Source organism: Fusarium fujikuroi, chromosome FFUJ_chr04 (assembly GCF_900079805.1).
Source record: "Fusarium fujikuroi IMI 58289 draft genome, chromosome FFUJ_chr04".
Taxonomy (NCBI): domain Eukaryota; kingdom Fungi; phylum Ascomycota; class Sordariomycetes; order Hypocreales; family Nectriaceae; genus Fusarium; species Fusarium fujikuroi.
In genome coordinates this window covers 2,831,712-2,856,578 of record NC_036625.1, presented here as the reverse complement: position 1 = coordinate 2,856,578, position 24,867 = coordinate 2,831,712, and the positions used below count along the sequence as shown (strand labels likewise).

Here is a 24,867-nt window from a genome sequence, read left to right as displayed (position 1 = left end):
CTTCGAAGCATATTATTGACCCGTCAGAATGGTTTTTTGCGTTATTTAGAACGGTCTAATAATTGATTACCATCAACGCCATCTACATCTCTAACCAACTCCCAGACGTCGCGACTTCACGACCACAATATCAATCGAGGACGGCCTCCAGTCTTGTGCTCAGGTAGAAGTCCAATGAAGCTACTGAGACATAGTCGTGGTCTGTACGGTAGACCAAGCTCAGGACAAAGCTCCGGCTCAACTTTCTCAACCTGATGCATGTTCCTTGAGTTGAAGAACCATAGGTCGCCAACCTCCGGCTTGACTACGACACTCTGCCGGCCATGAATGATCTCATCACGATAGCCATAAGTGTCAGGATCTCTAAAGTTGAGGCACTCCTCGCTCCACTCAACGTCATGAACCCAGGTCCTGCCACCCTTTACAGGCGCCATGTACAAGTTGAACACGGCCTGATGAGTGACCTGAGAAGGAGGTTAGTTACACGGATATTACTCAAGATATCCAAGGAGCATGTCGGGAACAAGGAGGCTTACCTGATTGATGATCCAGTCCTCAGTAGCGGCATCATACGGTGTCCAGTCGCAGTGAAGACAAGTAGAATCGTTCAGGGCACGGAAATTACCTGAGAAGTATGTCTTGCCCGGCCCTTCTGACGCACGAACGATCTCATATTCGGGTAACAGTGCCCGAAGAGTTCCGATGACTTTCTCCCAGGCATTGACTCCTGTCTGATCTGCAACCTCTTGATGAAGCCCACTCAGAGACTGTGCGACCTTGAAGTACTCTTCCTTTTCTATCGATGAAATATGTTAGATCACTTTTTATAAAAGAGAGAATTTGATCACACAAACCATTCTTGCGATTCTCAAAGTCAGCGGCAGCTTGCGCCTGGTACTCAAACTGCGCACACCCAACCCTCTGCAAAAGAGGTCCGGTATAATACCTATAAGGCGCAATCCTATGACTCAACGCCTTCTCATGAGCGAAGCACTCCTCACGGCCAAGGAAGCCAGGCTGCTTGATGACAGGTGTCCGGTTGAACAGAACATCGAGGAAGTTCTCTCCCGAAAGCGGCACAGGTGCTGTTCGCTTCCACTTGGATTGGTATGGGGGTGCTGCCTTTCCCAGAGTTGGGAGGGCAGGGGAGAAGGCCTTTCCTGCAAGAGGGGCTCGAGAGAGGTTCCTTGCTGTGGCGGCGTATTGGGACATGATGGGTATGCAATGATCTATGATATGATGGCAGTGGGCTTACTACTGACTGGATATTTGTTGGGTGTTCTGCTGCGAGCTCTTATAGTATAACAGGCCTTAAACTTCCTGATAAGAGATCTTGGCCGTAAATGGGTAATGGTATTAATATCTAGTTATATAAAAGGTAATACATTAAATAAGTTTAATTGAAATGCTAAATAAAGTCAAGTAACTTAGTAATATAAACAGCCTTACTTAGGTAATTTATTTATAATACTTCTATTAAATATGATATTAATATTTAAAAATATAAACCATAACATTAATAATTTATTTTCCTACTTAAAAACTATCTTTAAAAAGTAATTTACACTTTAAATAAATATTTATAAAGATAATAAGTAATAAATATTTATAAAATTATATTTAAAGTAATAATATAAAGTAAATAGTTTAAAAAGCCTATTAATACTTACCCCTTTAATAGAATATAGATAATGTATTTTATACTGCTATTTTAAAGTTATATCCTTATTTTTCAGGCATTGGAACTCAAGGTGTGTATATAACCTTATCCTCTCATCCCTCTCTTAAACAACATTCCCGGCTTACAAGCGGGACGGCCCATATCTGATACAACCCGGTCCACAGTTTCTTGGGTTGCATCTGTCTTATGTGTATAACGTGGTTAATAAGCGAGCGCCGCAGATAAGCAAGTGCTGCACTTTCCTTGGCCTTTTTAACCTATAGCTTAAAAGCTTAAGCTATAGTTTAAAAAGGCTTACTTTTACTTACTAAATTCCTCCCTAAATAACTTAAAAGCTATTTAATAAATCTTTATATTATAATTATTTTTACTATATATATTATAGTGCTAATTATTTAATTACTTTAACCTTTTTTAATTACTACTTTTTAATAATTTAGCTATTATTTATATATTAATATCTATTTAATTAATTACTTATAATACTTTTTATATAATTATAGTCTTTCCTTTTTATAATTTAGTCTTTTTTACCTTATAGTATTAGCTTAATATTTTATTTATATCTTAAAGATTATAAAGTTTAGCCCTTAATAAGATAATCTTATATATAATTGCCTTTATTGCCTTAATAGCTAACTTTAAAGCTTTAATAATAGACTTTAGGGAGCTACTATAATACCTTTTAATTTACCTTTTAAGGTATTTAAATTAAAATTAAGCCTTTATTACTATTTTTAGGGTCTTTAAAGCCTATAGTATTAATAGTTAAATAGCCTTTTTAAAAGGCATTAAGGTCTATAGCTATATATTAAGCTTTAAGATTATAGTTTTTAAGTTAAAAGAAATAAATTTAATTTCTTTAAAACCCCTTTAGATATTACTTTTTATAAAGGTAGCTTTAAATATAATATAAAAGGCAGAAAAGAACTTAATCTTAAAAATATAAGTTATAAAATATTTAATTAAATACTTTATTTTTTAGCTATAAGCCTTTTTTAGTAACTTAAAGTATTTAATATTAAGAGGCTAAAGTAAATAAAATATATAAGCTAATATATAAAGTATAATAATTTTATTTTTTTTATAATATCTTTTAAAATTAGTTAAGTAATGGCTTTTATAATTATTAAGGATTAAAAGATAATAAAGATTAATTAATTAATTAATTATAAATTAATTAAAGTACTTTAATTACTTAAGACCTAATTTATTATTTATCTATTTATTTTAGCTTATTATAATAACTTAATTTAATAAAAGGTTATATTTTTAGTATTAATTAATAAGGTAATATTAATCTATATTAATAATAAATAATATAATTACTTAACTTTTTATATTAATTGCCTAGATTATAGTAATCTATTTCTGGTTTTTAGGCTATATTAATTTTAGCCTTTTTTATATTTTTAAATCTATAATAGCTATTCTAGCTATAATAAGGCCTATTATAAAGCCTATTTTATTAAAGCTCTAGATATTATTTAAATAGATACTATACTTTATAATTATATTTTATATAAGCTTAAGTTAGCTATAAATAATAGCTAGATCTTTATATTTAGCTCTTTAATAGTTATATCTTTAAAATAAATATATCTTTAGCTTTAATTATTACTTTATAAAGTTATAAGCCTAATATTTATTAATAGGTAATATATTATAGTTAGCTAATAAAGAATTAGCTATTTTTTCTATAAAATATAATTATAAAGGAAATCCTTATAAATCTAAATTAAGAATAAATTAGACTATTATTTATTCCTTTAAATTAAATAGTTTTTATAAATTTAAAATAGAATTATATTATAATTAAATACTATTTTAGCAGTAATATAATTACCTTTTATTAATTTTATAGTTCTTTATAGTATATCAAATATTAAGTTTAGGATTATTTTAAAGGGCCTAAAATGTAAAAAAAGTTCTAGCTTTATTTAAAGGTTATAGCATTTTTAGTTATTAAGAATTATCTAATTAGATAAAAAGTTAGATATAGGAGGGAAAAGTGCGGCGCTTGCTTGTCTGCGGCGCTCGCTTATTAACCACGTTACACGACTGTGCATTTCTGGGTTACCGGCAAGACGGCACTCAAGGGGGGCTTGGAAGGTTTTGATTAACGCAAGCATGATCTGACGCTCGCTTAGCAATATCCACACATATGATCTGATGTTGTCAACGTGCGCTTATAATCTTGCATGACGGCACATTGTCTGTTGCAGATTCTTACATGCGAGATTACGGCGCCAAGAACTAGGATTTGTTCCTGCGTGAAGAGGGCCAATCGCCATTCGTCTTGCGCGAGGCAGAAGGATTACTGTTTTGATAGAGTTGGAAGGATTGTGATGGGATTCAGAGGATACTCGGCTTGCGTAAAGATGGTATGATTACGGCTGATAGACGCGGCAAAAGGTGAGACGCCTAGACGTGAAGTGAGCGGGCGCCAGCGCTTCCCTGGCAGCTGCGTGCATCAGAAGATGATAGTCGTGCATGAGACTTGGGAAAGGTACTTTCACTGTTTGTACCTTTTCCAGTCAGCCTTTCTGAGAATCAGGCGATATCAACGACCAGTTGTGAATAAGGCATTACATATGTGAAGCTTTACCGGAGAGCCTGGATCACAATGACTTTCACAAAACTGCGCTTCCAAGTCCCAGACTAGGAGCAAAACAAGACAACATGTCAAACTCTACAGGCTTTATCGCCGATTTACCTGGCCTTTTCACAGACATACCAGGCTTCGTTGCTGATATCCCCTCTCGGGTTGACTTCACCTCCATACCCGTTATCTTATCTTCCACTGTTGCTGTCCTTGCCTTCACATCCTTCATCAAATATGTCGCTGAAAGACAGCAGGAAAAGGCAATGGGCTTCGGCCACGTCCCAACTCTCTGGCAATGGGATCCATTCTATGGTGTTGACGCCTTCATTGCTATGCTACTAGCTCTGAAGAATAACCGCTACGTGCCATGGCTGGACAGCTTGCACGCCAAGATGCCCAAGACTTTTGCTCTTACCTTCCTTGGTGGCCGTCAGATTTGGACTATAGAGCCTGAGAACCTCAAGACTGTGGCCAGCAATCTTGCAGATTTTCAAGTCGGTCCTATTCGCTACAACAGCAAAGCTGGACAGCCCTTCGCTGAGAAGGGTATTGTCGGTGCCGATGGCAAGGACTGGGAGTTTGCCCGCGCGCTTGTCAAACCATTCTTTATGCGAGAGTGGTACGCCAATACTGAGCGGATGGAACCTTTTGCCGAAAGGTTCTTTGCAGGTATTCCTGCTGATGGCGAGACTTTTGATATGTTTCCCCATCTGCGAACCTGGTCATTGAATCTCAATCTTCAGTTCCTCTTTGGCGATTACTCTGATATTGTCACTGAAGAGGAGACCAATAAGACCACTGATGCCTTCATCACTGGTTTGGCATATGCACGAATTCGCCTTCTCTTGCACCGCGTTCTCTGGCTCTTCCCGTGGAAGACATGGTACAAGGTTGTTGGTACAATTCACAGTTATGTCAATAAGCATATCGCCAAGGCCCGTGCGGAACTCAAAGAGCGCGAGGAGCGCATCAGCAAGGGTCTTCCTGTTGGGCCGGAGAGACGGGATGTCTGCTGGCACATGGTTCGGGAGTTACCGAATGACGATGAAGTCAGATCTCATCTGTGCTTGCTCTTTGTTCCCAACAACGAGACTACTCTGATATTCCTGTCCAATGTGATGTGGAATCTGGCAAGACAGCCTGAGATTTGGGAGCGACTGCGAGAAGAAGTAAAGGGCAAAGAATTGAACTTCAACAGTCTTCGCAGCATGAAGCTCCTTCAGAACGTTCTCACTGAAGCACACCGCATCACCCCTGTCGGTCTCTTCATCGCCCGCGCCGCAGTTCGCGACACGACGCTCCCGCGAGGCGGCGGTCCAAAAGGCGACCAGCCCGTGCGCGTGCGCAAGGGTAACATTGTGCAGATCAACAAGGCAGTCATGTACAAAGACCCAGACTACTGGGGCGATGACGCCTTGGAGTTCAACCCGGACCGCTTCGATAAGATGCGCCCGGGGCTGAGTCTTACACCGTACAACACCGGGCCAAGACGATGTCCTGGTGAGATGATGACGATGAATGAGTGTGGGTATATGGTTGCTCGTATGGCGCAGACTTACAAGAGGTTGGAGTGTAGAGACCCCACGCCGTTTGTGGGTGTTTTCCGTATTGGGCAGTTGAATAAGAACGGGTGTCAGGTTGCTGTGTACAGAGAGTAGTTGTTAAATAGAGGGGGGGACGAAGTAGCTTCCAAAGAAATAGAGTTTGACTGTCTGGGAACTTTTTTATCGAGACAGTTTCCTGAAATTGACTGCGTCGTCGAATCTGCTTCCATTTTTGGCTAATACTATGGTTCTTGGCCTATCACATTTTGTGAGGTGCATATGCAAGCTGGTACCTGACGAACGGATAGAAAAAAAGAACTGGAAGCTCTACCCTGTATGTCAAAAGAATTAATCAATCTCAGAAGAACTTGCTACAAATCCGTTCGATCTTGGAGTCAGTATTTTTTGCCTGTTGGTTTGATGCTAGCAACTTTCATGCTTCATGGGGCTTATCAGCCAAGAACTTGGCCTGCTGACGTGCATAATGATCCCAATAACATTGGCATGTCAGACTGGAAGTTGTGAACTGTTGTTTATCCCCTCCGAAGGTTATCGGGCAGTAAAAAGTGGGATCCAAGCGATTACACCTTGGCGTTCCATCACCAACGTTACAATCGCCAAGCAGCCCAGGACTTTGTGCTTACTTACATCTTACAAAACTGCATGGGATTTACCAAATACCATACAGGAGGCGCCATGTGGATCTTTCCCTGTCAAACTGTCAGACAGGCACTCTAGAAGCAAGGTCGCGGCAGATAATGTGTAGGGGAACGGTGGAAGGATTCAGCCGACGCATTCGATTTCGTAATTGACAGGGATACAACGGGGAGTCGGGAAAACTTGGCGCGCGGGCACTACTCGGGAGCCCTACGAGTAGCCCTTTTCGAGTCATGCAGCTTATGTTTAGAACGTGTTTAGCGTGGACACTACTCAAGAAGTCTCCGGGCAGAAAAGCACTCAATACTGGGTAAACAGCGTATGACGCTCCAATTATATTCTAGAGTTGGAAACTAGAGTTCCTTTCTAATGCGAGATTCAATGCTGCTATTCCGTATCTGATCTTATGCTCTACTGGTGCTATTTGTGTTCGCATTCTCGGCAACCGCTTCCCCTGTTGTCTCCTTGGTTTCTGTGCTCTCAGTCCCTGTTGCTTCTTCTTTGGGCTTGTTCTGCTTGATACTCCTCCACTCCATGCAAACAGCTCCCAGATAGCCTATACAGGAGAGAATAAGTCCACAAAGGAAAGCTTGCCGTAAAGAAGCATTATAAGCTACCAGAACAAGCCGTTTGGTGGTTTCGCTCAGACCATCCAGAATTCTTGTAGCTCCCTCTTGTTGAAGATTGAATACATCAACGCCGGGAATAACACTGATCCTTTTCACCAGTTCATTGGTGAAGAGGTTCTGTCCAACACTGACAAAGATGGCACCCCCGAGGAGTTGACAGAAGATCAGAACTGAAGTGCCCGTTGGGACGTCTTCCAAGGGCAGTACAGTCTGTGATGCAATCAGAGGGATTTGAAGTGTGATGCCTAAACCGAAGCCGTATGGTATCTGGTAGCCGATCCACTCGCCACTGCTCGTATGCACTTTGAGTAGAGTAAGAAGACCTGTACCGACACACATGATGGCATTGCCAACAAGCATGAAGGGCATGTATTGTCCGATAGTCTGTACCCCGCCAGCACTGACGAATGACGCGATGACTTGAGCGATGACAGTGGGCAGAAGGCGGATACCTGATTGAACAGCGCTGACGCCCTTGATAGCTTGGAACCAGATGGGAAGGTAGTACAACGTTGTCATCATTGTAGCTCCAGTGCAGAACATCGAGAAGGATGAGGCTGCGATACTGCGCTGAGTGAAAATATGCGGCGGGACGGTTGCATGGTTTGGAAACAGGATCTGGATCACGACAAAAGCAATAAGACAGACGCCAGTAACAACAAAGAGCGCGATGATGCGACCGTTGGACCAAGGGTACTTTGTGCCACCCCATCGAAGAGCAGTGAGGAGGCTAATGATACCGCCGAGAAGCATAACGCATCCTGGGCCATCGAGACGAAGGAGTTTTTCTTTCAGGGGAAGACGAGCAGTTGCGCGATCGGGGACTTGGAGCAAAAATGCGAGGAGGGCAGCAGCAACAGCTCCGATGGGTAAGTTGATATAGACTCATTATTCCATTAGCAACCATCCATTTCTTGAAGGCAGTTGAACTTACAGCACCATCTCCACGTCGCGCTGGAGTCAGTAAAGGCACCTCCAAGCAGAGGGCCTAACACGCTGGTGACGCCAAAGATCGCAGCGACGACAGCCTGATATGGCGTTCTCTTCTCCAGTGGGATGCAGTACACCGTGACTATGACAGCGCCAGCATAAATCCCAGCACTCCCAACGCCAGCAATTGCGCGACCGACAATGAGCGCCGTAGAAGATGGCGCCGCGCCGCAGACAGCCGAGCCAACTTCAAAGATCAAGATGCTGATGAGAAAGATGATCTTGACGCTGAAGAATGTGTATAGTCGGCCAAACATGAGCTGAAATGCGCATGTTGTCATGAAGTATGCGGATGCATACCAGCCGACATCGGCGACGGCGCGAAACTCGTCTGTGATTTTTGGGATGGCGGTCGAGACGATGAGTCGGTCCTGTAGACAATTGATCTATTAGCAAATCCGATTGAAGTGCTGTGATTTTTGCGAGCAATTAGGATAACCTGGGGAAGGGCATCGCATACTAGGGCAACTAAAAACATGCTCAGATAAGCAGAGGTCATGATAAGGGCGAGCTTCATGCCGTGAGGGTAGTCAATGGCAGCCTCTTCCTCCGCAGTAGCTCTCGCATCATGAACAACATGATGTTCATCCTCGTTTGGAGGCTTGTTTCGTTTCAGAAACTTCATTGTCAAGCGCTGTATGTGACACAGTCGAGGTGACCACGGTGGCTGCGCGACGACAAAAGATCAATGGTCGATCTGTAAAGTCCGCGGGACTAAGAAACATGGAAATTGTTTCCGAAAAGGAAAAAGAACTCAATACGCGAAATCTGACACGGAACCAAGAAAGACACCGATTATCCTGACGTAAATTGGGTATCGACCAACCAACATCTGTGGAGCAGGGATCATGAAAGTGGTCTGATCAGTTGCAGGGTAGAGCATTCCTTCAAGAAGTAAAAAGCAACATGAGATGTGACACTGTATCATGATATGACATGGCGTATACAAAGGCAGAATTACGAAATGACGTTCAATAATAATACTTTCACTATCTCGCTAACTACCGTGTCCAAGTGCCTCGATCACCGCTGTCTAGAGCAAGTAAACCAGCTTATGGCCCCTAACGGTCCCCGCCTTGATCTCCTCTAAGCCCTGTAGGGCGCCCTCCAATCCACCCTCCCTCACCTGGACAGGATGCGGAACGATTTTACCATCGCGGAGCAATCCCTCCAGCATCCGCGCAAGATCGACACCAAACTTTCTCAGCTCGGGATTGCCAGGCCGCCCGTGAGGCGGCGGCATGTCAATGTCCAACCCCGCCATCTCAAGCCCATACGTAAATCCCGACTTAACCGTCTTCCTCGTTCGCGTGATGGCTTCGTGGGGGACATGCACCGTCTCGTAGTGCCCACCCATTCGGCCGATTGCTCGGAAGCAGAAGCGCGCAGAGTCAACCGAGCCAATGCAGTCAAACGCGTACTTGAGCCCGTTCTTGGTGAGCTTCTTGATTGCGTCCACGGAAGCGTCGGGTTCGCGATAGTCAAAGCACTCAACGGCTTGGGACTTCTTGGCGAGCTCGTTGCTGTTGGGGGAGCATACAGCAATTGGCAGGAGACCCGCCAGTCGCGTCAACTGGCAGAAGATGGTGCCTGTTGCTGTCCCACCCCCGTAGACCAGCACGTAGTGGGGTGTTGGTGAGGGCTGCAGGGGTGTCCCGGGGAGCTCGAGCCGCCTCATGGCTAGGCCTGCAGCCATGAAGACAGTGCCGAGAGACGCCATGTCAGCAAGGGAGTACCCGGGTGGCTTGCGAAGGATGAAATCCTCCTGAGCCAGAGTGTACTGGGAATACGCTCCCACGTCCGGCATCGACCGGTTCATGCCAAGCACCATGATTCCAACCTCATCGCCTATTTTGAGAGGACTGTCTGAGGCATCGGGGCCGAGGGCGATGACTTTACCAGAGCAGTCAAAGCCACCAATTGCTCCATGAACCGTATATCCGCTTGTAAGCTTAGTGTCGATGGGGTTGAGGCCCACCGCCACGTTCTTGACCAGTACCCATCCCTTGCCAGGGGTAGGAACCGGTGCGGCGTCTGTCAGTTCGAGGGTATCACGCTCAGTGCCGATAAGAGCACGCTGCGTCTTGGGAATGGTGATTGGCTCCATAGTTTTCTCGTTGCCTGCTTGGGCCCTGTCATCAAAGAGTCGAAATAGACGCTCTATTTAACTTGCTTTAATGTCACATCCTGGTAACTCGTATGCAGGTTGGTGTTTATGTCACACCACTTAAGGAAGAAACCAGGTTTGACTAAAGAAGGAATCTAGATTGATATCTTGGCTACTCTTGGCAGATGACTGTTGCATCCGAAGGAGCTGAATGCTGGAGTTGAGATGGAGAACGTGTGCGTGAATGGCGAGTTGGGCGAGTGGTATGATGCATGGCGGGTAGCTATGGATAAACCTTGCTATCATATGTGGGACGGCTTGCTTCTGGGCGTGAGATTATATACTATACTGAAAAGGCTTATAAAGGGTTACGATAAAAGAATATTAATTATTAATCATAATATTTATAACTTTTCTTAAAAGGTAATTCTATTTTAATACCTTAACAGCTGAGTATATAAAAGAATACTACTTATATATGTTAACTAAGCCTTTAAACATATTCCTTATTACCTATAATACTTATTATTATAAATATTTAAAATAGCCCTATTAAGGCACGTATTATAAGATATAGTCCTAAATAGGGGTGTATAATTGGTTCTTTTAACTAACACCTGCTATAACACCCAATTCAATACAGTCTACTGACTACGCTTACGATATGCAGGTCAGCGGCTTCATAATAACACATCTTGGCTTTTCAGATGTCAGACCATTGTCTCCCTCATCCTGATTCACTCATGCAATCCATTGATATGACAAACACCTGCATGAACCTTGCTCATCCGTCGCATCACATCAGCACTCCACAGATCCTATTCCACCAATAATCGTATCATTATTGCGAAACATCTCTATACTTCATTTCAAAGTATCTCACCAAGACACCACTCCTGAAACTTCACCACAATCCTTCTGCAACATTGATCACCAATAATCGATATGCCAATCCAAATGACCAAATCTTCTCCGCTTTCTTTGATAAGCTTACCGCTGCAGAGTTACAATGGACCTTGATATCCTGCACACTGGGGGCTGAATCCCAAGAGTTTCGAGCCGGTAGCCGAGCATGGCAAGAGGATTATCGGGACCGGGAGAGGAACTGTTCATCCGGTAAGTGAGAGCGGCTGCGAAGGCGGAGTGGAGAGGCTGTCCAGAATCCTTGATGCTCAAGCCCCTGGAATCCCATTCCCATCTAGGACGTAGTCGTGATAGAGCATTGAGTAGATTTCCCATGTGTTAGCAAAATAAGTCAAGTCCTGAGGTTCTGTCTTCCCACCCACTATCTTATAAAGTCAACGCCACTGTTAGCTGTACCAAGCAGAACTTAGTGAACCCCTTACTTTTTGCTTTTGAGAATTATCTTTTGAGTTACTACGACTATCCCTTACAATGACAAAATTCTCAAAAACTAATGAACCCATTGCCGTGGTCGGCACTGCGTGTCGTTTCCCCGGCGGTTGTAACACACCTTCTAAGCTTTGGGATCTGGTGTGCTCATCCCGAGATGTCCTGCAGAAGGTGCCGCCGGCTCGGTTTAATGTGGACTCATTCTACCACTCTGATCCGACGCATCATGGCACTACCAATGTCACACAGAGTTACTTCCTCGATGAGGATGTTACAAAGTTTGACAATAGCTTCTTTGGCATCCAGCCTATGGAGGCTGAGGCTATGGATCCTCAGCAGAGGTTGTTACTGGAGACTGTGTATGACTCTGTCGTTGACGCAGGCTTGTGAGTTATACCGGGTGTGTGAGAAGTTGGGCACTGACAGTATGCAGGGCGATGGAAGACTTGAAGGGCTCAGATGTGAGTATTGACAGCAACACTACAGATCATATCTCTTGTAGCAGAACTGACCGATCTTGATATGCAGACATCAGTATTTGTGGGACAGATGTGTGACGACTGGTGCGTACTCAGATCATATCTTCGCATGTCCATGTTACTGACAACGCATGATGCAGGGCCCAAATGCTTGCCAAAGACTGGGACGATATTCCCACTTACATGGGCACTGGCGTTTCTCGCGCTGTCATGTCCAATCGTGTATCATACTTTGGTAAGTCATTACTTTACTCTAAGATCTCAAGTGCTAACGTTGTAACAGTGAGTGGAACGCTACAACACTGGTGCAGAACTAACATGAATGACCCAGTTTGACTGGCACGGTCCCTCCATGAGCATCGACACAGGTAAGTCTTCCCTATCTCTGATCTACAAACCCCACAAACTAAGAAAATGATCTACAGCATGCAGCTCAAGTCTGGTTGCAGTGCACGAAGCAGTCAGGACTCTGCGTAGCGGCGAGTCCAACGTTGCAGTCGCTGCAGGTGCAAATCTCATCTTGCTTCCTGGCATGTACATCTGCGAGAGCAAGTTGCGCATGATTTCGCCCACGGGTCGGAGTCGCATGTGGGATGCTAACGCTGATGGATATGCTAGAGGTGAGGGATTTGCCTCGGTTATCTTGAAGACGCTGAGTCAGGCGCTTGCGGATGGAGATCCGATCGAGTGCATTATTCGTGAGACTGGAGTGAACCAGGTGAGTGGCTTATGTATTTGTGCAGAAGACCACCGCTAATCATACTAGGATGGCAAAACCCCAGGCTTGACTGTGCCCAGCAACATCGCTCAAACAGCTCTTATTCGCGATGTCTATCAAAGGGCTGGCCTGGACATTACCAAGCCCTCAGACCGTCCTCAGCTCTTCCACGCCCATGGAACAGGCACCAAAGCTGGAGATCCCAAAGAAGCTGAGGCCATCTCTAGAGCATTCTTTAGTGAACGTCAGCCTTACGATGAGAAGCTAAACGTCATCTCCATCAAGACCCAGATTGGTCACACGGAGGGCACAGCTGGTCTTGCGAGTCTGCTTGGGACCATGATGGCGATGAAGAACGCTACTGTTCCACCAAACATGCACTTTGAGACACTCAACCCTGATATTGAGCCGTTTTACAGCAATCTCGAAGTTCCGACTTCTGCAAAGGCCTGGCCTGATGTACATGGGAGCGTCAAACGTGCTAGTATTAACAGTTTTGGTAAGGTCCCCATCGCAGTCGTACGGCTCTGACATGTGCTAACTATATTTGACAGGCTTTGGTGGTACCAATGCTCATGCAATTCTGGAGAGTTACGAGCCTGCTCTTCACAACCAGGCTGCAGCGACCACTGAAGCAGCGCCTCCTCGTCTGTATACACCTCTTCTGTTCTCTGCCAATAGCGAGAAGGCTCTCAAAGAAGCTCTCTCATCTTATCTCAGCTTCTTGGAAGAGCGATATGAGACAAACATGTCCGATCTGGCTTGGACCTTACACAACCGACGCTCAACACTACCTTACAGAAGTAGTGTCGTTGTCCCTGCTGGTTCTGAAAATCCTCAAGAAGCCGCCAGAAGTGCTATTCTTGATGAGATTGAGCGCCTGACTGACTCATCACACAAGCTCCACCGATCATCAAGTGTCGCTGCACCTAAGATTCTCGGTGTGTTCAGTGGTCAGGGCGCTCAATGGCCTCGCATGGGTGCCGTACTTCTTGAGTCATCTGCTTGGGCTCGCGGCAAGATCGCCGAGCTCGATAGCTATCTTGCCGAGCTTCCTGCTTCGGACGTACCCGACTTCACCCTCGAGTCCGAGCTGCTTGCCTTCAAGGAGACTAGTCGCGTCGCCGAGGCCGCCATTTCGCAGCCTCTCTGCACTGCTGTTCAAGTCCTTCTCGTTGATCTCATCCGAGATTTGGCAGGCATTCAGCTCAGCGCTGTGGTGGGCCACTCTTCTGGTGAAATCGCAGCAGCGTACGCCGCTGGCTTCATGACTCGTCGCGCGGCCATCGTGACGGCTTACTACCGCGGCCGCTACGCCAAACTCGCTGCGTCGCCGTCCTCTAGCGAGATCAAGGGCGCTATGGCAGCAATCGGAACAGATGAAGCCGACGCACTCGAGTTCTGTGCGCTTGAGGATAACGCCGGCCGTATCACTGTCGCAGCTGTCAATGCACCCTCAAGCGTCACTCTCTCTGGTGATGAGGATGCTATTGAAGAGGCCATTGCTGTCTTCCAAGACGAAGGCAAATTTGCGAGACGACTCAAGGTTGATACAGCGTATCACTCTAGTCACATGCAGGCTGCAGCAGGACCGTATCTTGAGGCTCTGCAGAGAAGCGGTGTTCGCTTTGATACAGAAGTCATTTCTGAGCAGCGGCCTCTCTGGTTCTCCAGTACCAAGGTTGATGCTGCGCCAATGAAGCGGGAGAGCTTGAGTCCTCAGTACTGGATTGACAATATGGTCAAGCCGGTCATGTTCGCACCAGCACTTGAATGCGCGCTAGCACATTCGGGACCCTTTGACCTGGCCCTGGAACTGGGACCTCATCCTGCGCTCAAAGGACCTGCCCTGGAGAGCCTTGGAAGTGGTACACCATACCAAGGTGTCCTTACTCGCGGAAAGGACGACGTTGAAAGCGTCGCCGATTGCTTTGGCGCTGTCTGGCGCAATCTGGGTCGTGGCCATGTCAACTTTGCTTCAATTGACGCTACACTCTCTGGTCGCGCATCAACACCCACTGTGGTCAGAGACCTCCCACCATATCCTTTCTCGGCGGACTCTCAGGTCTTCTGGTCAGAATCCCGTTTCTGCGCCGCGCTTCGTCAAATGGATGAACCCGTTCACCCTATTCTCGGTCGCCGTATGGTCGAGAACAGTGTTCCAGGCATGACTCAATGGCGCAACATTCTTCGCGCCCGCGAGATTCCCTGGCTCCGTGGCCATCGTCTTCAAGGGCAAGTCATCTTCCCCGGCTGTGGATATGCAGCTATGGCTCTTGAAGCGGCGATGATACTGGTGCGAGATCTCAAGGACTCTCCGACCGTGAGATTGTTGAGTCTTTATGATCTTACCATGGATCAGGCGATTGTCTTCAATGATGACAGTTCAAGTGTTGAGACACTTGTTACTATGAAGACTGTTGAGAGTAGTCACGATGAGCTTATCGTTGACTTCGTTTGCTGCTCCTATCACACTCACGGACTGGCCCCAGCTGTTACATCTACTCACGCTCACGGTCGCGTTGTCGCGCGTCTTGGTGCTCCTTCAGCAGATGCCATTCCTGGCCAGACCGCGCAGGACCCGTCTCGTCAATATAACCTCGCGCCAATTGAGATTGACCGCTTCTACACTGAGCTAGCCAAGCACGGCTACCAGTATTCCCCTCCCTTCAAGGGCATTGTCGAGATTGAGCGCAAGTCCGACTTTGCGATCGGAAAGATTGTTGACCAATCTGGGCCTGAATGGGAAGACCAAGTCACTCTAGCTCATCCTGGCCTTATGGACTCTGGTGTCCAGACTGTTCTCGCTGCAATGGCTGCGCCTGGCGATGGCCGTTTGTGGTGCCTACAGATGCTGGTGGGCATTGATGCGATCCACGTCAATCCTTACTTCGCGTCAGCTGCTCGAGGCGCGACCATGGCTTGGGAAGCCAGTACCACGCTTGGTGAGGATGCAGACTCTCTGGGTGAGGCCGTTGGCGATATGAAGATGCTTTCACCTGATGGCCAACAAGCTTACATCGCGGTCGAGGGTGCCAGAATGAGGCCATTCACGCCCGCTACTTCCGCCAACGACTCTCCTCTCTTCTCGACCTGGGTCTATGGTCCTTCTGAGCCCGATGGTGTGCTGGCATCGCGCGTCAATCGCCCTCAAGAGGTGGCTGATGCAGAGATTCGCTCAGCCGACAACCTTGACAGACTGTCGTTATTCTGCGTGCGACGTCTCGCTGAGCTTATCCCGGCTGGTTCAAGGGCTCGCGATGAAGCTCAAGAGCACTTCAAGCGCCTTCTCACTTGGTGCGACCACGTTATTGGTCTCGTCAGTCGCGGAGAACATCACTTCCTGACTCCAGAGATGATGAACGACACCCAAGCTGAGGTTGATCGTCTTCTGGAGGAGTATGCCAACTCCAACGACTTCAGACTCACCCACGCCGCTGCCAAGGCTCTTCTTGAAGTCGTCCCCGCGAACGAAGGCAATGTGCACGAGTATCTTACCAAGGATAACATGCTCAATCGGTACTACGAGGAGACTCTTCGCTACGAAGCAAGTGACCAGAAGATGTATAATATGATGCGCCAACTTGCCCACATCTACCCCCAGATGCGCGTCCTTGAAGTCGGTGCAGGTACTGGTGGTGCGACATCGCACGCTCTGCCCGCCATTGACGGTGCCTTCTCGGTCTACACCTTCACAGACATCTCGACTGCCTTCTTTGACAAAGCAGAGGAGAAGTTCAAGGACTATTCCGGTCGCATTAACTTCAAGGCTCTCGATATGAACAACAGTATCGAAGAGCAGGGCTTTACTGAGTCATCTTATCACGTCGTGATGGCTGGCATGGCCCTGCACGCAACCGGAGATGTCGAGGGAGCTCTCCGCAACATCCGTCGTCTTCTGAAGCCCGGCGGCCGTCTCATTGGCTTCGAGAACATCAACAATGATGCCGTGCGATTGGGTATTGGTATGGGTGGCTTTGCTGCCTGGTGGTCTGGCGCTGAGTATGGTCGCCCTTGGGGTCCCATGCTGACGCTTGAGCAGTGGGACGATGCTCTGAAGAGGACTGGCTTTACTGGTGTTGATACGCATACTGTCGGCCACAATCAGACGCAGCCGATGTGTCTCTGGGTCTCAATGGCGAGAGATGAGAAGGTTGATCTCTTGAGAGAACCACTCACTGTTGTTCCCGAGAAACAGCAGAGCTTGGTGGTTGTCGGCGGCAAGTCCCTTGGAACGATGGACCTTGTTGAGAAGACCAAGTCTCTCGTCGCGCCCTTTTACCAGACCACAAACCACTTCAGATCAGTTGAAGCTCTCAACGATATCACTGAAGATCAATTCCCCGAAGGCTCTTCGGTTCTCTGCCTGACCGAACTCGATGAGCCTGTTCTCCGCACCGTCACAGACCCCAAGCTCGATGGTCTCAAGACCCTTTGGGCTCGAGGTCGCAACATCCTCTGGGTCACCAAGGGCGCAGCGTCAGAACAGCCCTACAATAACATGGTGGTCGGTCTCGCGCGATCGATTCGCCAAGAGTACCCTAGCATCACCCTCCAGACAGTCGATCTGGACAATGCGACCGTTGGTGATGGATCATGGGTGCCTTCTTTCGTTGCCCGGGCTCTGAGACGTATTGAACTTCTCGACAAGTGGAAGCGCGAAGAGATTGCCAATGGTGCTGATCTGAACGACAAACTTCAATGGACTCAAGAGTCTGAGGTACGAGTCGTTGAGAAGAAGACTTACATGCCGCGATTGAACATCAACAAGGAATTGAACCATCGCTTCAACTCAATCCGCCGCATCATCCATGAGGAAGTTGATCCTCAGTCACACAAGACTTCATTCAGTCTCAATGCCAGCGCCAATGCGCCACTGGCAGCTCCAGTCATCGGACAGATCTCGCCTCTGCGTGTTCAACCCGAGACCGATGCTGCTGTTCCTAGCTACGAGCTTCGCATCCGAAAGTCACTCCTGCAGGCTTTGAGGATCAGCACGTTGGGTTACTTCCGTCTTTGCGTTGGCGACGCCGATGGTAAACGGGTTCTCGCTTTGACACCTTCTGCTGAGACGCCAGCGACGACACTCAAAGACCTTACGGTCGCTCTTCCAGCTGGTGCTTCAGAGGAACTATTTTCAATGGCTCTGTTGTCGACAGCGGCGCACCTCGTCGCTGCTCAGATTGCAGCCTTGGTCCCTCAGCAGAAGGGCAGTCATATCGTCATTCACGATGCGGATCCTTTGGTGCGCGCTGCAATCATGAGCTTGTTCGAGTCGCATCCCGCCCCATCCTGGCGCGTCAGCTTCACTGGTTGCCTGGTTGAAGGTCAGCAGCCTCAAGATCTCCCCGGCAAGACCACTTGGCTGGTGCAGGAGATGTCATCTCGTGCTATTAGGAAGGTCCTCCCTGCTTTGACTACCTCTTCGCTTCTGGTCGACTTCTCAGCCCCCAACAGCCCTTCTGCGATTGTCGCGTCTGCTATGGTTGAGTGCCTTCCTTGGTACGCTCGGACGGAGAAGTCGTTGATCCGAAACCGCGTTGAGGTTCGCCCAGGCGATCTAGCAGATGCAAAGGCTGCGCTCCAGGCTGCTTGGAACAAGGCAAGCAGCATGGTTATTGAAGCTCGTGATCGTGAGACTATCCCGCTCAACCACATCGAGGCCTTCACTGCACCAACTGGCCAGTCGTTACACCTCGTTGATTGGGCCACTACATCAGTGCCAGTGCGCGTTCATCCTCTGGACCATCACACCAACATTTTCCGATCAGACAAGACATACCTTCTCGTCGGTCTCTCAGGCGAGATGGGTCAATCGTGCTGTGAATGGATGGCCGCTCATGGAGCGCGATATGTCGTGTTGACCAGTCGCTATCCTAAGGTCGACCAGCGATTCATTGACAACATGGAGCAAGCCGGTGTCACCGTCGTCCCGCGCAAACTTGACATCACTAGCAAGGAATCCCTTCATCTGTGCTACCAGGCCATAACCCGCACGCTGCCACCGATCGCTGGTGTTGCCAATGGTGCCATGCTTCTACAGGATGTTCTCTTCAAGGACATGGACGCTGCCAATCTGAACAAGGTCCTTGCGCCTAAGGTCAATGGCAGCGTTTATCTCGATGAGCTATTTGCCGACACCAAGCTGGATTTCTTCCTCATGTTCAGCTCGGCAGCTAGTATCGTCGGATCTCGAGGTCAAGCCAATTACGCCGCTGCCAACATGTTCATGGCCTCCCTCGTCAACAATCGTCGCAAGCGCGGTCTCGCAGCGTCTATCATTAACATCAGCGCTCTCATTGGTCTCGGCTACATTGAGCGACAGAAGATCTACGACGCGAGCTTCTTCAAGGACATTGGTATCGCCAATACCTCGGCTCAAGGTCTTCATCAGCTCATCGCAGAAGCCATTCTCGCTGGACAGCGCTTCGATCCTGATGAGGATATTGAGGGTGGCGAAATCTCGCAGGGAATCATGCCTCAATTCTCCGATGATGAGCACAAGTCATTCTTCATTCATGACTCCAAATTCAGCAACATGCTGATTGAACGAGTCGACGGCGATGCAGATGTCGATGCGTCAGGTAACGCAGCTGCGGTGTCGCTCAGTCGCCAATTGAAGCGCGTCACTAGCAAGGACCAGGCCTTGAGGATCATCACTGATGCTTTCACTTTGAAGCTGAAGAAGATGCTGCGCATTCCTGCAGAGACTGACGTCCCCGAGTCGCTGGCTTTGGTGGACCAAGGTGTTGACTCGCTGGTGGCTGTGGACGTGCGATCGTGGTTCTTGAAGGAACTCGATACCGACATGCCTGTTCTCAAAATCCTGGGTGGTAACTCCATTCTTGATCTCGCAAGCGATGCCCTGGAGCGAATTCCCAAGGCTCTTCTTGACCTGGACCGCGATGATGACGAGGCAAGCAATGAAGCGCAGCCAGACAGCGACAAGAAGCTCACTGAGTCTCCAACCTCAAGCTCTAGCTCAGACGTTGTGACTGGCGACTCCGACGCTGTCTCGCAAAGCTCCGCGACAGACGTTTCCACGACCGCAAAGAGCACAGCGGGAGCTGACACGGCAAGCATCCCCCCATCTCTAAACAACATGAAGAATAACAATGGATCGAACGACAGGCATAAGCGAGAGCTCGAAGACGAGGTAGCGAAAAAGCGCCGTGCAGATGAAGAAGCGGCGGCTGCGAAGAGGCGGGAGGAGATTGTGAAGAGTTCGAGTGAGATTGTCGATGAGATGTCTCTTGTTCAGAGTCGCTTTTGGTTCCTTACTACGGCGTTGGAGGATAAAACTACGTTTGATGTTACGATTTCGGCGCATTTGAAGGGCAGGGTTGACGTTGGGAAGTTGGAGAGGGCGTTGGAGGGTGTTGCGAAGAGGCATGAGATTTTACGGACGAGATTCTTTGTAAGTGACTACTTCGATCCTTTCGCCGGAGCAGTTGAGGTAGTCTGTTTTGAGAACGAAGCTGACCAATATTGCAGTTTGGGGGCAAATCCCTCGAGACACCCATGCAAGGCGTTCTCTCCAAGCCGACTGTGCATCTTACATCGCGAGACATCAATAGCAAGGAGGATGTTGAGCAGGAGATGGAATGGCTTCACTCTCACCCTTGGAACCTCGGCGATTGGGAAACCATCAAACTCTCACTTCTCTCCCAATCTGATACTGAGCACTGGCTAGTGTTAGCATTCCATCATATCGCCTTTGATGGGTATAGTCTCGAGATCTTCTGGCGCGACCTGGCAAAAGCCTACAACGCCAATGGATTGATTCCCACACTGCCTGATGCGAAGCAGTATCGAGCTTACATTGCCAAGCAGCGTCGGCAGAACTTATCGAAGCCATTCGAGTGGAGGAAGGCGATCGAGTATTATCGCAAGCTCATCATGCCCGAACCCGAGCCACTTCCTCTACTACCTTTTGCAAAGGTCAGCCACAGGAAGTTACTCGAGAACTACAGTTGCTACAACGCAGAGATTACTCTTGAGCCTTCGGAAGCTGCGCGCGTCAGGAAGCTTGCCAAGGCCAATCACTCAACCTCATTCCACGTCTACGTCGCAGCTCTTCAGACTCTGCTCTTTGGTCTGATGCCCGACTCTGTTGATCGCTTGTTCATCGCGATGGACGACACCAACAGATTCGACAAAGACTTTATGGATACAATTGGTCTTTTCGTCAACACTCTCTTCCTCCGCTTCGATCGCACCGACTACAACAAACTCTCCTTCTCAGATGCCGTCAAAGCCGCTCGCACAAAGACCTACAAGGCCCTCGAACATTCCGTTCTTCCGCTCGATGTTCTCCTCAAAGAGCTATGCATCACGCGTCATGGAGATGCAGTACCCGTAGCACAAGTCCTGATTGACTACCGCGTTTCACACAAAGAGTGGTTCAGACTCGGCGATTGCAGGGCTGAGATGGGCACAGGGCGAGCAGAGCGCCAAGGTAGTGATCTTGCATTTTACATCCTTGATGACTCTGACGAACAGAATGGTGGGAGTGTTCGTGTTGGTGTCGAGGTTCAATCGACGTTGTATGATGGGGAGCATGCTGAGATGCTCATTCGGGCCTATGCCAATCTTTTGGGAAAGGTTACGGCAGACGAAGTCGGCGCAAAGATGACACTCAAGTCGCTGCCGCCCTGGAACGAGGATGACTTGTCTATTTCTCTGGGTCCGACGATTGATGGTTGGCCCGACGCCGACACGCTCTCCCATCGCATTGACACCATGATCCACGAGAACCCAACCGCGGCGGCACTCGGCGATGAGACGAGCCAATTGACCTACGAGCAAATGGGCCGTCGCATCGATGAGATCGCCGCTTCTTTGGCCACAGCTGGTTTGAGGGAGAGTGACTTCATCGGTGTATTCCAAGAAACTGGTGTCGACTGGATCTGCTCGATGCTTGCAATTCTCAAGCTCGGCATGACCTACGTGCCCTTGTATCCGCCCATCGGGATGCCTCGATTGGCGGCAAACATACAGGTCGCTCAACCCCAGGCAGTTCTTGTTGACGACTCTACGGCCGATAAATTTGATCAATTGGGAACCCAATCCGCCCAGATGATCCACGTTCCCATCGCTGGATCTTCTGCAGCTGAAGTCCTGATTCGCGCTCAGCCAGGTCAGAAGGCCATGATCCTCTGTACCAGCGGTTCAACTGGCATTCCCAAGGCCGTCGTCCATACAAATCGAAGTCTCAAGGCTCTCGTCGAGCCACATGCCATCGTCCAAGAGCAGGATAAACCCAGCTACGCTGCACGAGTCCTCCAACAGAGCGCTTTCAGTTTTGATCTCTCAATTGACCAGACGATGCTTGCGCTCTGCAACGGCGGTTGTGTCTTTGTCGTTCCCAACTCGAAGCGCGGCGACCCTCTTGGTACAGTCGACATGATTGCTCGACACAACATTACTTACACGATGTGCACGCCGTCCGAGTATAGCATCTGGCATCGCTTTGCCCGAGACCGTCTTCTCGATTGCACAGCTTGGGAGAACGCTTCCTCGTCAGGTGGGCCTTTGTCAACCGCGCTTGTTCGCGCGTTTGCTGGTCTTGAACTTCCTCATCTCAGAGTCTTCAATCACTGTGGTCCGACCGAGACAACTGTCACCAACAGGATTGAACTCAACTTTGCTGACTACGCTGAGGGTGAGAAGGCGCAGATGCGATACGTCACTGACGTTGGCTTCCCTTGCGCCAACTACTCTACCTACATCGTCGACGAGAACATGAAGCTCGTTCCACGCGGTTATCCTGGCGAAATTGTGGTGGGCGGTGCTGGTGTCGCAGATGGCTATCTTGGACGTCCAGATCTTACCAAGGAGAAGTTCATTCCAGATCCATGGACGTCGTCGAAGGAGTGGAAGATCATGTATCGCACCGGCGACCGTGGTAAACTTCGTGCGAACGGTATGGTCGATATATTGGGTCGTATCGAAGGTGGTACCCAGGTCAAGCTGCGAGGCTATCGCATTGAGTTGGGTGACGTCGAGAGTGCTATTTTGAGTTCAGCCCAGGGCGTTCTGTCAGATGCTGTTGTGACTCTACGATACCCTGAGGATCGTCATGAGGATCACGATGATGATGGTTTCCTTGTCGCGCATGTCGTTGTCGCTGACAAGAGTCTTCGTCGTCCTGAAGTAGAGTCCTTCTTGCGCAAGATCGTTTCGAAGCTCCCTTTGCCTCATTACATGCTTCCAGCCTTGATGCTACCAATTGATCGCTTCCCATTGACAGCGCATCAGAAGCCTGACCGCAATGTGATTGCAGCCCTTCCTCTACCTGCCTTTACTCCGGCTACGGCCAATGATGCCGTTGCTGAAGAGGGCAGTCTCGAGTCGGAGACACAGGAGAAGATCGCGAAGATGTGGAGGACTCTGGTCCCAGCGAGCGCATCTGCTACCATCACGGCAGACACTGACTTCTTCCACGTCGGCGGAAGCTCACTGCTACTGATCAAGCTTCAGGGCATGATCAGGAAGGAGTTCAACGTGTCGCTAAGGCTTTTGAACCTAATGGCTGCCAGTAAGCTTCGTGAGATGGCTGCGCTGGTGAACGACGAGGTCAGTGGTGGTGACATTGATTGGGAGAGGGAGACCAAGATTCCCGACGAATGGCTGAGCGTGACGCAAGTCGCTTTGCAGAAGATGAACGGTCCTGTTCGCGTTCTTGTCACTGGTGCGACTGGGTTCTTGGGGCGGAACTTGATGTCCCATCTTGCCGAGGCCTCTCAAGTGTCTGAGATACACTGTCTTGTCCGCGACGCGTCAACCACCGAGACCAGCGACAAAGCCACTCTCTGGCGTGGAGATCTCAGCCAACCAAGCCTGGGTCTTTCTGACAATGACTTGACGCTTCTCAGCAACAGTGTCGACGCGATCATCCACTGCGGTGCTAACCGTTCTTTTTGGGATGATTACCGTTCCCTTCGCGCCGTCAACGTTAGCAGCGTCGCGGAACTCATTCGTCTCGCGCTTCCCCGCCGTCTCCCAGTTCACGTGTTGTCCAGTGGAGCTGTCAAACGGTATGGAGATGGACATCCACCTGTTGATGGCAGCGATGGATACGTCGCGTCAAAGTGGGCTGCTGAAGGATTGTTGCGTGATGCTGCGAAGCGAGCTGGATTGCCTGTGTTTATTCACCGCCCAGCGCCAGCATTGACTGCTACCGAGACTGCCGATGAGGATACCATCACGTCAGATGAGCTTCTTCGTCTCGCAAAAGCCATTTCCCTGCGCCCCGATCCAACAGGTCTGAATGGCACGGGTCATTTCGCGCCAATTGATCAGATCTCGAGCCGCATCGTCGACGCGCTTCTCCAATCTTCTACCCAACCACCAGGCGGGATACAAATCATTGAGCACGCGGGCACAAAGACATTGAGCATGGGTGAATTTGCGAACCTTTGCGAGCAATTGCCAGAGTTGAAAGAGCTACCAACTGCAAAAGTGCTCCAATGGTTTGGTCAAGCGAAGAAGCAGGGGTTGAAGCAATTTTTGACGGCGCTGGAGGTGGAGTTTAGCGATGACAAGGGCGATACTGCTGTGATGAGTAGATGAAGAATGCTTTCGTCAGGAGTAATGTCACCGGGATGCAAGGATGGATAGAGGTGCCTGGAGTGTGTTTGTGGATATTTCTTGCATGTACTTTTGCTCTCTCTTTTCTTTTACTAAATAGAATACTGCCCTTTCTCATCATGTGAGCATTTTTGTCTTTCCGAGTATCCGGCGCAATGCAATGTTACTGTCATCGCTAACCCTGTAGTCAACCCCACCAACTAAGTTACCCTGCATCTTGTTGCCTCTTTCACCGTCCATCCTCCAAAAATGCTCAATTGATCGAACCATTGGAATAGATACATGCTCATATTCTGTCTATTGCACGATTCCTCAACTACCGACAATAAATCGCTTCATCTCGGAATGTCTCACCTCACTTAAACTTTCCCCATGATTCGACTTCCCCGATTAACTTCTATCATCTCAACTGTCGGGCCGTTAATGTGGAGTAGCAAACTCCAACTGCAATACAATTCAAGATAAGATCTTCACTCAGAACCTGAACTCCATCTCCCATTCGATGACGACGA

The 24,867-nt window shown here is 48.3% G+C and overlaps 5 protein-coding genes; 2 read left to right on the top strand and 3 right to left on the bottom strand.

Moving 5' to 3' along the window:
• Positions 1-116: 116 nt before the first annotated feature.
• On the bottom strand, positions 117-1,212 carry FFUJ_14699 (uncharacterized protein; the record flags this gene model as incomplete). XM_023576662.1 has 3 exons in its annotated part: positions 117-464; positions 537-796; positions 855-1,212. The coding sequence occupies 3 exons, from the start codon at positions 1,210-1,212 to the stop codon at positions 117-119; spliced, it is 966 nt and encodes a 321-aa protein (XP_023429789.1).
• Positions 1,213-4,363: 3,151 nt separating this feature from the next.
• FFUJ_14698 (related to n-alkane-inducible cytochrome P450) lies at positions 4,364-5,944 on the top strand (the record flags this gene model as incomplete). Its single annotated transcript, XM_023576660.1, has 1 exon — positions 4,364-5,944. The coding sequence occupies one exon, from the start codon at positions 4,364-4,366 to the stop codon at positions 5,942-5,944; it is 1,581 nt and encodes a 526-aa protein (XP_023429788.1).
• A 947-nt stretch (positions 5,945-6,891) lies between these two features.
• Positions 6,892-8,731, bottom strand: FFUJ_14697 (related to MFS multidrug transporter; the record flags this gene model as incomplete). XM_023576659.1 has 3 exons in its annotated part: positions 6,892-8,000; positions 8,051-8,477; positions 8,567-8,731. The coding sequence occupies 3 exons, from the start codon at positions 8,729-8,731 to the stop codon at positions 6,892-6,894; spliced, it is 1,701 nt and encodes a 566-aa protein (XP_023429787.1).
• A 408-nt stretch (positions 8,732-9,139) lies between these two features.
• On the bottom strand, positions 9,140-10,213 carry FFUJ_14696 (related to C.carbonum toxD protein; the record flags this gene model as incomplete). The annotated part of the gene is made up of 1 exon (XM_023576658.1): positions 9,140-10,213. One exon carries the CDS (start codon positions 10,211-10,213, stop codon positions 9,140-9,142), a length of 1,074 nt encoding a protein of 357 aa, XP_023429786.1.
• A 1,395-nt stretch (positions 10,214-11,608) lies between these two features.
• On the top strand, positions 11,609-24,337 carry FFUJ_14695 (related to polyketide synthase; the record flags this gene model as incomplete). XM_023576657.1 has 9 exons in its annotated part: positions 11,609-11,952; positions 12,000-12,027; positions 12,095-12,129; positions 12,186-12,327; positions 12,377-12,413; positions 12,471-12,763; positions 12,812-13,262; positions 13,318-20,180; positions 20,258-24,337. 9 exons carry the CDS (start codon positions 11,609-11,611, stop codon positions 24,335-24,337), a joined length of 12,273 nt encoding a protein of 4,090 aa, XP_023429959.1.
• Positions 24,338-24,867: the final 530 nt, after the last annotated feature.